The 15,723-nt window shown below is 48.8% G+C and overlaps 1 protein-coding gene and 2 non-coding genes across 3 annotated transcripts in view; all 3 read right to left on the bottom strand.

Annotated features, from left to right (window-relative positions):
• Nucleotides 1-9,207: 9,207 nt before the first annotated feature.
• TRNAV-CAC (transfer RNA valine (anticodon CAC)) lies at nucleotides 9,208-9,280 on the bottom strand. The gene has a single exon. It is a non-coding gene; the product is annotated as a tRNA-Val (tRNA).
• Nucleotides 9,281-9,919: 639 nt separating this feature from the next.
• Nucleotides 9,920-15,723, bottom strand: part of LOC102468977 (low affinity immunoglobulin gamma Fc region receptor III-like) — a 6,971-nt gene continuing 1,167 nt past the window's right edge. Inside the window, exons 2-3 of the mRNA XM_027765736.1 lie at nucleotides 11,465-11,750; nucleotides 9,920-10,590 (exon numbers count right to left, since the gene is read on the bottom strand). Of these exons, the coding sequence (XP_027621537.1) occupies nucleotides 10,370-10,590; nucleotides 11,465-11,750 (507 nt within the window). The 3' untranslated portion in view covers nucleotides 9,920-10,369. The remainder of the gene's footprint in view (nucleotides 10,591-11,464; nucleotides 11,751-15,723) is intronic.
• On the bottom strand, nucleotides 15,399-15,470 carry TRNAE-CUC (transfer RNA glutamic acid (anticodon CUC)). The gene has a single exon. It is a non-coding gene; the product is annotated as a tRNA-Glu (tRNA).

Raw genomic sequence — 15,723 nt, 5'->3', positions numbered from 1 at the left:
ACATGGCTTACTATGGTTTGAGTCCTGGACCTGGCGGCTTGCTTTCTCACTTTCCCTTTCTCTCTCTGTCCTTCGCTGGTCAAATATAAATAAATAAATAAATTTTTTTAAAAAGTGTATACAAGACTTTTTCCATCTACTGAATTCTGTTTTCTTCCCAGAAGCAACCATTGTTACCAGTTTCAATTTTTATGTATTTATTTATTTTTCGTTTTTTCCCATAGGGCACCTGTGCTCACTAGAGAGAGACAGAGAGGGAAAGTGAGAAATCACCCCCAGGGGGACAGCCACTCCACAGTCCTTTCTCCATGCTCCTCTCAGAATTTTGAGCACCTATGCACACACGTATTGCGTGATTTTTCAAGCTGCCAGGTCCAGGACTCAAACTGTGATGAACGATGTGGGAGTCCAGCACCATAACCACCACCCCACTTGCTGGCTCCTCAATTTTTATTTTTTGCTAGAAGGTGCTTGCTCTGAGAGGGTAGGGAGAGAGAAAATGAGAAGGCATCCCCTGGGGGCAGGGGGACGGTGACACTGCTATCCCCTCTCCTCCATTTTCTCCTTCTCTTGGGATTTTGGGCACACTCATACATGCCTAGTGTGTTTCTTTTTCTTTTCTTTTTCTTTTTTTCTTTTTTGGAGAGGTTTTTGCTATAGGGCGCATGTGCTCTCCAGAAAGGCAGAGAGAGACAGAGAGACAGAAAGCAAGAAATCACCCATCAGGGGAGATGGCCACACCGCAATCCATTCTCCTCCATTCGCCTCTCAGGATCCTGGGCACTCGTGCACATGCACCTGGCATGAGTTTAAGCCACCAGGTCTGGGATTTGAACTGCGGTCGACTACATGGGATTCCAGCAGCAATGTAGCCATTACAGCATCTGCTGGTCCCAACCTAGTGTGTTTCTTAAACCACCAGATCTGGGACTCAACCTTGCAGTTGGCCATGTGGGTTCCAGCCATCTTAACCACCAGTTTTCTATATGCTCTTCATAGACGTTCTTTCGGGACAAGTATATATTTACGTATGCACATATATTTCCTCTATTTTTGACTTGCCACATACTGTACGTGTACCATACACACTGCTCTGCAACTGAGCCTTCAATTCACAATATATGAAGACACTGAAATGTTAGTGGTAGGGGCCTGCAGGTGGTGTGGTGGTTAAGGTGCTGGACTCCCACTAGGCAGATGCAGTTTGAGTCCCAGACCTGGTGGCTTGCTTTCTCACTTTCCGTCTCTCTCTCTCTGCCTCTCTCTGGTCAAGTTAAAAAATAATAATGATGATATATGAAATTAAATAATTCTAAAAAAAATAATAAAGTTAGTGGTGGGCCAGCAGGTGGCGTGGAGTTAAGGCACTGGATCCCACATGGTCAATTCCAGCATGTGCACTTGCTGGAGACACAGGGAAAGTGAGAAATCCCCCTCCAGGGGCGATGGTCAAACCGTCACCCCTTCTCCATTCTGCTCTTGGGATTTGGGGCATGCACATATGTACACAACACACACACTCTCCTGGAGTATTTTTGAAGCTTCCAGGTCCAGGACTCAAACTATGAAGTCAGCCATGCGGGATTGAGGCAGGAAGAAAGCTAGAAGATGGAAGCAAGTGAGGGGGCTGGAGCATCTGCCTGTGTGGCTAGTTAGGAAAACTGATCACCAACGAAAATTCCCCACTGAGGGTAATGTAGTGTGGGAGGCTGCGCACCAGTGAGTCAGCCGGTTTCTCAGAAAGCAAACAATTACACAATGCCAAAAGCCATGATTGGCTTCCCTTCAAAAACCTGACCTTCGAAACCTTGCTCTGATTGGCCACTAGAATCCCTCAAATTTGCATATCTGGCACCTCATGATTGGTCCAAAAGCAACCAATCACGGCTCACCGTTTACAACCAATCACGGCCCACCGTTTACAACCCACCAGAGTGTATATAACCACGATGCCTGGCCCACAGTAGCCAGACGACAACTATGACCAGGAAGATGATGACTGAAGAGTCTGAAGAATCTGAAGAGCTGAGACACTGTGCAGTCTCCAGACAACCCTGAAGATCCTGAAGAGCTGACACTGCATCGTCTCCAGACGACCTGGGAGACCCTGAAGAGTTGTAACACTAAATCGTCTCTGGACGACCCTGTAGAGTTGTAACACTGCATAATCTCTGTGCTGCTCATGGTAGATGACACGACCCTTAAGAGCTATGACACTGCGTTGTCTCTGTGCTGTACCGTGCTACCCACAATAAACAGATGACACTGTTGTCTCTGTGTTGTAACACTACGCCGCTTGTCCCGGCTCTCACTCCTTCACTCAGGAAACCTGTTTGGCTGTCCCCCGGGGTTGGGACAATGTAGGTGGGAAATTTTCAGTGGGGGATGTCTAGCTGTTGGCCAATGAGATGAATTAGAGGCCCAGCCACATTTCATACAGCCAATGAGATGAATCAGGGGCCCAGCCACATTTGATATGGCCAATGAGATGAATGCAGAGAGGGCCCAACCACACTTGATATAGCCAATGAGACAAACGGGGGGTCTAGCCACGCTTGATGTAGCCAATGAAATGAATTGGAGGTCCAGCCGCATTTGATATATAGCCAATGGGAAAAAAGCAATTAGTAGGCCCAGCCAATAATAACTGGTTAATGAATTATAAGCCCCGTGCAAGGCGCTTGCTGGGTCCTTGAGCCTCTCTTCCTTTCTTTCCCTGGGCCTTCTCCCTTTCAGGAGTGTACTTTCACTTTTATTTAGTGAACTATCCTTTACTTTCACTCTTGGCATGTTTAGTTCAATCCTTTTGCGAATGCCAGGAACCTGGATAGCCATTCTGCAACAAATACTGTGCTGAAGCGGCCAGGAGGTAGCCCCCACCTGGGAACCCCTCTACTGTGTTTCTCAACCTCTGTCATTTTCATCTTTATTTCCGTTGCGTCTGGACCGCAGTGGGCCATGGCAGGGCTGATGGGTCTCGGTATTGGCGGCTTTTTCTCTCCCCGCCTCTACATCGACCGTTAAGGCCATAGAGTGAGAGATAACTTTTTTCTTTTTCTCTCTTTCAGCCACCATAAAGCCATTAGGGCACCTGCCACGTAAAAAGAAGTCTCCCAGGACCAGCAGTTAGCGTAATGGCTGTGTCGCTGGACTCCCATGTAGCTGACCGCGGTTCGAGTCCCGGACCTGATGGCTTAAACACACTGGGTGCGTGTGCGTGCGTGCCCAAGATCCCGAGAGGAGAATGGAGGAGAAGGGATTGCAGCGTGGCCATCCCCCCTGGGGGGGTGAGTTCTCGCTTTCTGTCTCTCTGTCTCTCTCTGTCTGTCTGGCGAGCACATGCGCCCTATAGCGAAAAGAAAAAAAGAAAAAAGTTTCCCATGTTGGGGTAACTGAACACAACCCTGGACATGAGGATATCCCAGGCAGGCAAAGGCGGCGGCATGCACTGGTGGGAGTAGAAGCAAGCCCTCGGGCAGCATCCCCTTCACATCTCAGACCATGGAGACACTTCGTTTTCTGCAAATCCTTTCCTTTGTGTCCTAAGGGGGCATGGTGGTTCCCTTGTGATGTTCCTCTTCCTCCTGATCATGGTGCTTGCAGCTGTTGCTTCGGCCTATGTGACCTCATAGAGAAGATTCATCCGTCCTTGGGAGATTTGAAGAGCCTGTAAGTTGGGTGTAGGCCCCTTCTTTTTTTTCTGTTTCACTAGAAGTACTAATCCTTAGCAGATGGCATAATGATTATGTTGCTGGACTCCCATGTAGCTGAGTTCAAGTCCCAGACCCGGCAGCATAAACTCGTGCCAGGCACATGTGTATTCGTGCCCAAAATCCCGAGAAGAAAATGAATTGCAGCATGGCCATTCCCCCCAGGGGATGATTTCTCACTTTCTGTCTCTCTATCTCTCCAGTGAGCACATGCAGCCTTTAGGAAAAAATATCTTTAAAAAGGAAAGAACTAATGACACTACCCAAAGATGACCACTAGGTGCCTTAGAGCAGTCTCTCTCTAATCAGATTGATTTATGATTCTGTCAGCATTTGTCAGATTCATTCATAGAGAAGCTGGTTAAAAATCTGGAACCGGGGGCTGGCAGGTGACATAGTGGTTAAGGACGTTGGACTTCCACATGGCTGACCGTGGTTCAAGTCCTGGACCTGGCAGCTTTTCTCTCTCTCCCTTTCTGGTCAAATTAAAATAATAATAATAATGATAATAATAATAATAATCTGGAACTGGTTCCTTTCACTGCTGACTCTCCGGAACCCCTGTTAATGCTAATTCTCACCCTCCTTTTTGGGCCCTGTCTGTTAAATCTCCTAGCTTTATCTCCTCTTGCTTAGAAATTGGAAAACTGCAGTTGATCAGACGACAGTGATACCAATGAATCCTGTGCTTGGACCTCCGCTGAATCCTGCTGCGAGCCATCCGGCACCAACAGCAGCCCTCCCCAGGACGCCCCTGGGGACTCACTCGGCCACCCGCCCTGGCCCCACTCTCCCGCCTAGATCAGATAGGGAGAGCTCCATGGTCCCCAATAGGTAGGGCCAACACTCCTTTCCATCATGGAGCAATTACAGAAAATGGAACATTGACCTTCAACTCCTCCAAAATATTTATGGGAATCAAGGCTCTCAGGGGAAAATGAAGCAAATGAGGCAGGAGAAATGCAGCAAATGGAAGCCGGAAAAGGGACAGGAGCCTCTGTCTCTGTGGCCAGATAGAAAATCCAAAGGGGGCCAGCAGGTGGCATGGTGGTTAAAGGCACTGGATTCCCACCTGGCTGATGCTGGTTTGACTCCTGGACCTGGCAGCTTGCTTTCTCCCTTTCCCTCTCTCTTTTTGTCTCTCTCTGGTCAAAATTAACAATTATAAATAAATAATTCAAAAAAAAAAAAAAAAGAAGAAGAAAAAAGAAAGAGAGAGAAAGATCGATCAGGACAGAAAATTCCCCACCCAACGTAAAGTAGGTAGGTTCCGAGTGGGGATGTCTAGCTGATCGAGCCCTAGTTGACACAGCCTGTGGGATGGGGCAGTGGGCCCAGCCACATGTGCTAGAGCCATGAGGTGAGAACGAGCAGTGAGCGGGGCAGGCCGTGACGAGAGAGTTACAGGCCTTGTAGAATGGACCTCCAGGTCCACTCAGGGACGCTCCTACCTCTCGGGACCGCACTTTGACTTTGACTTAATAAACTCTCCTTTGCTTTCACTATTGGCGTGTTTTGCTCAATTCTTTGTCTGAAACACCAAGAGCCTGGGTATCATCACGAGTCATCCTGTAACAGGACGGAGAACAATTGTTTATAAATGATACTGCACTATCACACGTACTATGCATTTTTATCTTATTGTCTGCCTTGCCCACTGGAATGGAAACTTCATAGGGCAGGGATTCTTTGGTTTTTTTTTTTTTTTTTTTTTGGTCTCTTTTTGTAATTACTGAACTCTCAGAGGTTAGAACCGGGCCTAGCATATAGAAGCTACTCAATATATATATATATATATTTTTCAACTTTGCTATAGAGGATGTATGCTCACCAGAAAGAGAGAGAAAGAAAGTGAGAAAGCAAGTCACCAGGTCTGGGACTCGAACTGCAGGCAGCCATGTGGGAGTCCAGTGCCTTAACCACCATGCCACCTGCTGGCCCCCTAAATATTTGTTTATTAAAGAATGTGTGATGGTGGGCCCAGCAGGTGGCACGTGGTTAAAGCACTGGGGTCCCACATGGCTGACCTTGGTTCAAATCCTGAACTCAGCAGCTTGCTCGTTCACTGGCTCTCTTACTCTTTCACTCTCTCTCTTTCTCTGGTGAATGTACATACCCTATAACAAATTTAAACATAATAAATAAAATTCTTTTTTAAAAAAAATGCATGACGGCATTGTTTGTCAGAGCAGGGAGTAGCAGAACCTGACGTCAATCTGAACAAAGAAGGCTGGAGCAAAGAACTGGAAAAGAATTCATTTGGAGGACCAGCCAGGTGGCATGGTAGTTAAGCACTGGATACTCTCACAGGACTGACCACTGTTTGACTTCTAGACCACGCCTTGCTTTCTCACTTCCTCTCTCTCTCTGTGTCTCTGTCTGTCAAATTAAAAATGAGTGAATAAATTAAAAATAAATTAATTCTAAAAAAAAGGTTCATTTGGGGACCAGCAGTTAATGGCTATGTCGCTGGACTCCCATGTAGTCGACCGCGGTTCGAGTCCCAGACCCTGTGGCTTAAACTCACGCCGGGCGCGTGTGCGTGCATGCCCAAGATCCCGAGAGGAGAATGGAGGAGAAGGGATTGCGGTGTGGCCATCCCCCCGGGGGGTGATTTCTCGCCTTCTGTCTCTATGTCTCTCTCTGTCTTTCTGGCAAGCACACACGCCCTATAGCACAAAAAAAGCAAAACCTCTCCAAAAATAAAAAAAGTTCATTTGGGCCTGGAATAGGACAACTGCTGGATACCACAAAGTCAAAGAAGTCTGAAATAATATGTTACAGATTTTGGGGTGAGGTGCCCAGGTGTTACATTTTGGGGGTCAGTTATCCTTGGCCCGCAGGATCAGTAATAGGGGTGGTGTCAGCCCAGGGTCGGACAGGCACTGTCTGGCATACGTCCATGCACAAGTCGTCCTTGTGCCAGGTTGGAGCGGTCTGTGCACCATGCTGGAGTTGGGGTAGAGTTCTGTAACAGCTCTTATCAGGCCTGCTAGCTGGAGAGAGACGGAGACAGAGAGGTGTTTCAGGATCTGGGGCATGCATGCACAGCACCCACTGTTATTTCTTTCTTTTTAAAAAAAATTTTTTTTGAGAGGTTTTTCACTATAGGGCGTGTGCGCTCGCCAGACAGACAGAGAGAGACAGAGAGATAGAAAGCGAGAAATCACCTCCCAGGGGGGATGGTCACGCCGCAATCCCTTCTCCATTCTCCTCTCGAGATCTTGGGCACGCACGCACACGCGCCTGGCATGGGTTTTAAGCCACCCGGTCGGGAATGCGAACCCCGGTCGACTAAGTGGGAGTCCAACGACATAACCATTACGCTAACTGCTGGTTCCCCCCACCATTATTTTCAAGTCACTTGGTCCAGGATTTGACTAGGATCCATCCACTCCAACCTCCACGCCACCTGCTGGCCCCTGATATCCTATGACAAATTAGAGGGGGAAAATCCTTTATTTCCACCTAATTTAAAAGCAGGGATCTTAGGATTCCCTGTGGGGAGAGACAGAGGGGCAGAAGGGAGAAAGAACTCACAATTTTCTTGACTCACAACTGGATGGTGACAACTTAAATCCTGAAGAGAAATACAGTGAAGATAGGTTGGGTGCAGGTGATGGACAGAGTAACTTGCCATCCTGGCCTCCCACACACACCGTGTTTGGTATATAACAACAAAAAAAATATTTTTGGGAACCAGCAGTTAGCGTAATGGCTATGTCGCTGGACTCCCACGTAGTCGACCGCGGTTCGCGTCCTGGACCCGGTGGCTTAAAACTCACGCCGGGTGCGTGTGCGTGCGTGCCCTAGATCCCGAGAGGAGAATGGAGGAGAAGGGATTGCGGCGTGACCATCCCCCCTGGGGGGTGATTTCTCGCTTTCTGTCTCTATGTCTCTCTCTGTCTGTCTGGCGAGCGCACGCGCCCTATAGCAAAAATCTCTCCAAAATAAAAAAAAAACTTTTTTTAATTAACCCCACCTTTTTTTTTTTTTTTTTTTGCTTTACATTATTTCTCTTTCTTATACTTTAAAGGTTAACTGGTGCTGGTAGCTTCTGTAACATACAGAATCTGTAACTATAGTAACAAGGTGGTAAATAAGCCTATCTGCTTAGAAAACAAAATTAAACCCCTTGCTTAGGACAGTTACAAAAATGCAACCAGACTGTGGTGGCAGGTGAGAAATCTTAAGAGCCAGTAATGTTTTCCCAAGGGACACAATGTAACAGGCTAAACAACAAAAATCCTAATACTGTTATGGTTTAACACAGTATCTACTAGCAGATGCTAAACAGTATAGCTTGAGGAAAATACCTCAGCGTCCTTCCATCACTGTAAGTCACTAGTCTGAATTAGCCGATTCAACATGTCCAGAACAAAAACGGGAGAGGGGCCAGCAGGTAGGGCGCTGGATTTCCACACGACCCACCAGTGTGCGAGCGTGCCCAATTCCCAGGAGGTGAGTGGAGGAGAAGGGATTGCAGTGTGGCCGCCCTCCCTGGGGGTAATTTCTCACTTTACCACTCTCTGTCTCTCACCAGTGAGCGCACATGTCCTATAGCAAAAACCCAAAACCAGAAAACAGGGTCGTAAATATTGTGACAGGAAAAAGGTGTGCAGAACAATTTTGGGAAAGTCCTGAGCGTAGGAGTAATACCGAACTAGCTGAATTTATGTTGTAGCTAGCAATGGCTCAAATGAGAAGTGTAAGGGTCTTAATGCGCTGGAAATTTCGGTTCCGGGAGCTGGTTGTGAGCCTGTTAGCTCTCGGCCACTCCCAGAACTCGAACCCAGCTAAGTAAACTCCGTTTCTCCCTCTCTCTTCGCCTGTCACTCATTCACAGGCACGGCCACGGAATTTTAGGTGGCACCGGGTTCATTCCTCCAGCCCACGGATGAACGGCACCTGCAGCCTGCACGCAGCGAGCTGATCCCCCGGGGCGACAGCTGGATCTGGGTCCAGCTCCGGTAACTGAGACAGACCCGCGGCAGGCCCAGCCCAGGAAGCAGAATCTGAAAGAGGAATGGGCCGCTCGGGACTGGGCGCTGCCCTAGAACTCCGGACCTTAGGGGCCCGGGATGGAGCCCATCACTCCAACTGCGTGGGGCTCCCAACGGGCAAGAGGACCCTCCTGCTGTCAGAGAGGCAGGCCCCTGAAACCTAAGGGGTAGAACCTGGGCCCAGGTGCCTGCGGATCGCGTAGCCTCGCCGCCCCGGGACCAGGTTATGCAGAGCTGCCATCGCTAGGGGAGCCCTCGTCCGCCGCCAGCCCCACGCCCGCTGCCAAGGACGCTCTGCGGGTTGGGGTCTGCGTTGTATCCTTCCAACCTGCCTGACAGGGAAGCCCAGGATCCCACGTGATCTTGGCGCGTTCTACTATGGGATTCGTACCGAACCAGGGAAAAAGAAAAGAAAATCACGTGATCTTGGCGCGTTCTACTATGGGATTAGTACCGAACCAGGGAAAAAGAAAGGAAAATAAGAAAAAAATAGATGTTTCCGCCCGGTTTCGAACCGGGGACCTTTCGCGTGTGAGGCGAACGTGATAACCACTACACTACGGAAACCCTTTGGCTGTCTATTCCTGCAAACAACCCTTGAAAGTTTGTTGTTATCACTGAGCGCTTCCTGCAGGGAAAAGGGACACCGGCGAGCCAACCACAGTGCCAGCTTCACCCACGTGCTTGGATGCAGCCAGCAAGCCTGGCCCGCCAGGAGCTGCGCTCTGGGAGTCTTGAGGTCCCCGCGGTGAACTGTGGTGCCTCCGCGGGGAAACTCCTGCACAATTAGGGGGCCAGGCAGGCCCCCGAGGCCCAGCGGCAGGGCTCCAGCGCGGGTCGTGGAGTTCGGCGGATTCCGTCCTCCCCTAAGGAGCGCTGGCCGGGAAGCGTGCCCCTCGCCCCACCGCCCTCTCCTCGTAGCCCTGAGAATGGGGGACACAGAGCAGTTTGCACAGGTGGGAGGAGACCTGAGCGACTGTGGCCACGAGGGAAACCAGCTCGAAACAAGCAAGAGACATCTGCGTCTGCTCGGCACTGAGCTTAGAAAGCATTTTCACTATGTGGCTTTTAAGTCGTTTTTATAACAGTGATATGAAAAATGTACCGGATCTTGTATTGAAAAATAATTAAATAAAGTAGGTCATTGTAGTGAGGATAGGCTGGCGGGTGGATGGCAGGGGGCGTGCGGGGAGCGCAGGCGCCGCAGTGACCATGAGAGGGAGTGACGGCCGGGCCTGGCTGGACGAGCAGAGCACCGCCCGGCGTCAGAGGGCGGGCGAATTCCGAACGCAGAAGCGGAATCTACCGAGGAGCCTGTCTACAGTCCAGAGGCCAAAGCATGGGGCCTTGCCCGGGTGCGCTCCAGCAGGAGGTCTGGGCAGAACGGCCCCGAGAGACAGACGGCTGCCCCTGCTGGCCCACTCCTGGGACAGGAGTCCTCCGTCCTGAGGACCCGGTCTCATCTGACTTGGCAGCTCCCTCAGTCTTTCCTTGAGCTTTTTTTTCACAGCCCTTTTCATTTTTTTCAGTTTATTTATTGATTCCATGAATGAGACAGAGAGAGAGGGAGATGCAGCACCCCGACAGGATCTTGAAGCACATTCCACACGCACCCGCAGGCAGCCCCAGACCACGGGCACACACTACCCAGTGCACTCAGGGAGGTCTTCCAGACGTGTCCCTGGCATCTCCCCATGGGGTCAGCCTCATGGAGTGTCGCTTTTTATCTCTGCGCCGCTCTCCAGCCCTTCCCATCATGCTTTGCAGGTCTCTCTGCACAGAGACATACAGACCCGTGTCTAACGCCAACAGGAGTCCCATCGCCAGGCAGAAAGGGATTCGGTGCCAACACGCGTTGATGGGTGGGACGGCCGGACCTAGGACGAGAGGCAGGGGGTGGGAAATGCTGGTAGTTAAGGCAGGAATCTGGGATATGAGATCCCCAGTGGGGAGCCTTTGTGAAGCCCCCCAAGTCAAGGGCTGAGCGAGGCCAGAGCAGGCTGGTGGTGAGAAGCCTTCCGAGGATCTCGTCCTCTCTGTTCTCAGATCACCCTTAGGTCAGTGTTTCTGCAGGGGGCCTTGGGCACATGTGTTCTGAAGTTACAGAGGAAAAAGTTTTCGTGGTCACCTAAGTTTCACAAACACCATACAAAGCATAGCTTCAATTTTTTCTTTATGGGGCCAGCCAGTAGCAGGGTAGGTAAAGTGGCTGGATCCCACACGGCTGACTGTGCAGTTCGAGCCCCCGATCCAGCAGCTTGAAAAACACACTCAGTGCATGTGCGTACATGCCCAAAATCGCAAGAAGAGAATGGAAGAGAAAGAATTACAGTGTGGCCATCACCCCTGGGGGTGGTCGTCTCCCTGGGAGATATTTCTCACTTTCCCTTGCCCTCACTGTCTCTGGCAAGTGTGCAAACCCTATTAACAAAACAAACAAAACAATGATAATAATAATAATAATAAACCTCTAACTGAATGACATCCATTTCTACAATCGCTGTGGAATGAGCTGGCAGGGCCCTCTGCACCCATCCTTCCAGGCCCTCTGCACCCATCCTTCCAGGCCCTCTGCACCCATCCTTCCAGGCCCTCTGCACCCATCCTTCCAGGCCCTCTGCACCCATCCTTCCAGGCCCTCTGCACCCATCCTTCCAGGCCCTCTGCACCCGTCCTTCCAGGCCCTCTGCACCCATCCTTCTAGGCCCTCTGCACCCATCCTTCCAGGCCTCCAGCTCCTTCAGTTCTCACCTTGCACCGTGATGGTCACAGGCCGGGACAAGTACGCCGTCTGCCCTATGAATCCTCTGCAGTGGTAATCACCACTGTGACTGCGGTTTGCTTGTGGGATGGAGAAGTTGGAATTGGCATGGGAAAACCACTTGGCCTGTCCATTACGGAAGAATGTGACCTTGAGCAGACGCAGGTTCTTCCAGCTGTGGCACCTCAGCACGATGGCTTCCCCCTCCTGGAACACCAGTCGAGGGGTCTGGAGCAGCAGCCAGCCTGAAAGGCACAAGCATGGGAAGAGAATGTTCTAGGACTAGATACCAAGGATTTGCAGCCTCATGCTCCAGGCTACATCCTCACAGAACTTGAATGGAGGCAGGGCAGAGGGAATCAAAGACGCTTGATGGCAGGTGAGCACACGTCACACGCAGCCTACGAGTCTTCACAAAGTTCATGGGAAGTGGAAAAACATGGCATGGATTTCAAAATGTACTGCACCAAAATAAATTCAGCATTTAGCTCGATTTTTCTTTTATTTTTCTTTCCATTTTTGAGAGACTTTTGCTATAGGATGCATGCACTCACCAGCGAGGCAGAGAGAGACAGAAGTCATCCCCCGGGGATGGCCATGCCACAATTCCTTCTTCATTTTCCTCTTTGGATTTTGGGCATTCACACACCCATCCCCAGCATGAGTTTTAAGCCACTGGAACTTCTTCATTTTCCTCTTTGGATTTTGGGCATTCACACACCCATCCCCAGCATGAGTTTTAAGCCACTGGAACTGAGACTCCAACTGCAGGCTACTACATGGGAGTCCAGCGACATAACCATTGAGCCATCTGCTGTTCTTCGAAATCCATTTTTCTACAAACGTTTTGAACTCCCCTCACAGAGTGTTTTGGCTATGGAATCTCTGAAAGATGGAAATTAACAGAAGTTCCAGGGAGTAGCAGATGGCATAATGATTACGTCACTGAACTCCCATGTTGTCATTTGAGTCTCGGAGCCAGCAGCTTGAGACTCATGCCAGGCACATGTGCATGCGTGCCCAAAATCCCAAGGAGAAAGGATTGCAGTGTGGACATCCCTCTTGGGGGGTGTTTTCTCGTGTTCTCTCTCTCTGTCTCTCTGGGAGCATACATTCTGTGTACCAAAAAAGAAAAAACCTCTCAAAAAAGGAAAAAGAAACCATCTTGCATGATATATTAGCTGAAACTTTCCAAATTTAGAGAGACTATAAAGAAATTTAGAAATCCAAATTTAGGAACTATAAAGAACACCAAATAGATTTAACATAAAAAGATCCTCTCCAATGGTTAAAACAAACAAACAAACAAAGAGGAAGATGATATTCTACAAATGACAAGAGAAATGTGACATTACTTACAAAGGTTACCCCATTAGACTAACATCGGCCCTTCCTCCTGAAACAATGCAGGCAAGGGAAAAAATGATAAGCCATGCCAGCAAGCTACATGGTGGTTATGGCAGTGGATTCCTGCATGATCAACCTCAGTTCAAATCTCAGAGCTGCCATCTTGAAAATAACACTAGTCATGTGTGCGTTCGTGCCCCAAATCCAAAGAGGATTTTAGAGAAGAAGGATTTCCCACATGGCCATCCCTCCTGGGGAATGATTTTGCACTTTCCCTCTCTGTCTCTCTGTGGAGAGTGCACATGCCATGCCCTATAGCAAAAACCAAAACAACAACAAAACTCTCACAGAAAAACAATTTTGACCAAGAACACTATAACCAGTAGGTAAGATTATCCCTGAAATGGGAAGGAGAAATAAAATAATTCCCAGATAAACAAAAGCTGAAAAACTTCACCTAAAGTGGGCCAGCTCTTCAATAAGTACTTAAGGGAATACTACATCTGGAAAACTAAAGGGAAATAGATTGAAGCCAGAAAACACAAAACAGGGGACCAGCAGATGGTGTAATACTTACATTGCTGGATTTCCACATGGTTGACCAGGGTTTGAGTTCCAGACCTACGAGCTTTAATCTTATGTGGGGTGTGTATGTGTGCGTGCCCAAGATCCTGAGAGGAGAATGGAGAGAAATAATCCACAGAAAGAGCCCTCGAAAATACACAAAAACATGACAGCTAAACAACCTACTCCTGAACGACATCCAAAGTACTGAGGAAATTAAGACTGAGATGAAAAGATTTATTCAAACAAATAATAATGAACACACCACTCTCCATGACCTTTGAGACATAGTAGAAGCAACCATAAGAGGGAAATTCATAGCCATAAGTGCTCAGAGAAAAATAAAAATAGAAAAATGGAAAATAGGTAACTTAACATTACATCTCAAGAAACTAGAAAAGCAACAACAACAGAATCCAAAATTTAAAATAAAAGTAGATTAGAGATGAAATAGAGAATAAAAGAACTATACCAAAAAATCAACAAGAGCTTTTTTTTTTGAGAGAGATTTTTGCTATAGGATACATGGACTCACTGGAGAGACAGAGATAAAAAGAAAGAGACAGAAAGCATGAAATCACCTCCCAGGGGGATGGCCACACCACAATCCCTTCTCCATTCTTCTCTTGGGATCTTTGGCATGCATGCACATGCTCCCGGGACTCAAACCGCTGTGGACTACATGGGAGTCCAGCAACATAACTATTATACCATCTGATGATCCCAAAGCTGCTGCTGCTGCTTCTTTATTATTAAGTTTTTTGAAACAATATAAAATTTCAAATCATCAGCTTTAGTAATCAAGAAAAGTTGAGAAAGGAACCAGATAGATAAAATCAGTAACAAAGCTGGTAACATTACAACCGACGTATCGGAAATACAAAGACTATGAGAATCCTAACAAGTGACCACCTGCCAGCAAACTAGAAACCCTAGATGAGATGGAGAAAAATCTGGACACATGCACGTTACCTCGGCTGAGTCAGGATGAAACCTTACAGAAAGACAGAATAGATCGGTAAAAAGTGATGGAACTGAATAGTGATAAATAGTCTCCTAACAAAGAAAAGCCCAGGTCTGGGGCCAACACATGGCATAATAGCTATGTCGCTAGACTCTCATATAGTCGAGTGAGTTCGAGTCCCAGTAACAGTGGCTTGAACTCACGCTGGACACGTGTGCGTGCATGCCCAAGATTCCCAAGAGGAGAATGGAGGAGAAGGGATTGCAGCGTGGCCATCCCCCCAGAGGGTAATTTCTCGCTTTCTGTCTTTCTGTCTCTCTGTCTCTCTCTGTCTTTCGGGTGAGTGCATGTGCCCTATGGCAACAACCTCTCAAAAAGAAAAAAAGAAAAGCCCAGGTCCATATGACTTCACTTCTGAACTCTACGAAACTGTTAAAGAGCTAACTTTAATTCTCCTCACACTGTTGCTAAATACTCAGAAGGAAGGAACTCCCAAACTCATTCCATGAAGCCTCCTTCACCTTGATACCAAAAGCAGACAAGGACATAAGGAAAGATGAAACTACAGACCAATATCCCTGGTGAATATGATGCAAAAATTCTCAACCGGTACCAGCTTACCGAAGCCAGCAGCACATCAAGATCACACGGACTCTGGGGGTAAAAATAAAAAAAAAAAAAAAGATCACACGGACTCTGGGGGTCAGCTGTGTGTTCACGTGTGGGTTGGGTGTGCGATGGGTGTGTGTTTGTGGAGAGAACAGTGAGCATTGGGTGTGTGCGTCGTATTGTCATGGGTGTATCGAGTGTGTGGAGAAGGTGAGTGTGTGGGTTGACGGCCACAGGAGGAGAAACGTAAGTGCGCTGAGTGCTGCGAACTCTCTGGATCAGGGACCAACTGAAAGTCCGAAGAGGGTGGAGGCAGGACTTGGTAGGACTTGGAGGGCGCCAGATTGGACTGTGCCCCTCTTAGATGAGAGGGGTTAGCGTGAGGCAGAAGGATAGGAGGTTGAAAGATCCTCGGTTTTGAGACCGGAAACAAGAAAAACTTCCCTGACCGGGAATCGAACCCGGGCCGCGGCGGTGAGAGCGCCGAATCCTAACCACTAGACCACCAGGGACACGCAAGAAACCTCTCCCGCAGGTGCCTCCTGGACCCGGCTCCTGAGCCGCCTGCCTTCGGTGCTGCCTTCACCTGCTCCTCTACTCTGGCTCCCCCACTCTCGCGGTCCAGCCATCCGCCCCCTCTGGCAGTCCGCAAATCCTAGCAGCTCTCCTCCGGCTGGCAGCGCCCCCAAAACTCCGTGCCCCTCCTCCGCCAACACACACAGTCGCTGGCCTCAGTCTCACCCGAGTCACCCGCCGGCGCCCGGC

Source organism: Tupaia chinensis, unplaced genomic scaffold (genome assembly GCF_000334495.1).
Source record: "Tupaia chinensis unplaced genomic scaffold, TupChi_1.0 Scaffold139585_1, whole genome shotgun sequence".
In the NCBI taxonomy this organism is placed as follows: Eukaryota; Metazoa; Chordata; class Mammalia; order Scandentia; family Tupaiidae; genus Tupaia; species Tupaia belangeri.
Note: the sequence above shows the minus strand (reverse complement) of the source record. Positions and strands in the feature narration are given on the sequence as shown.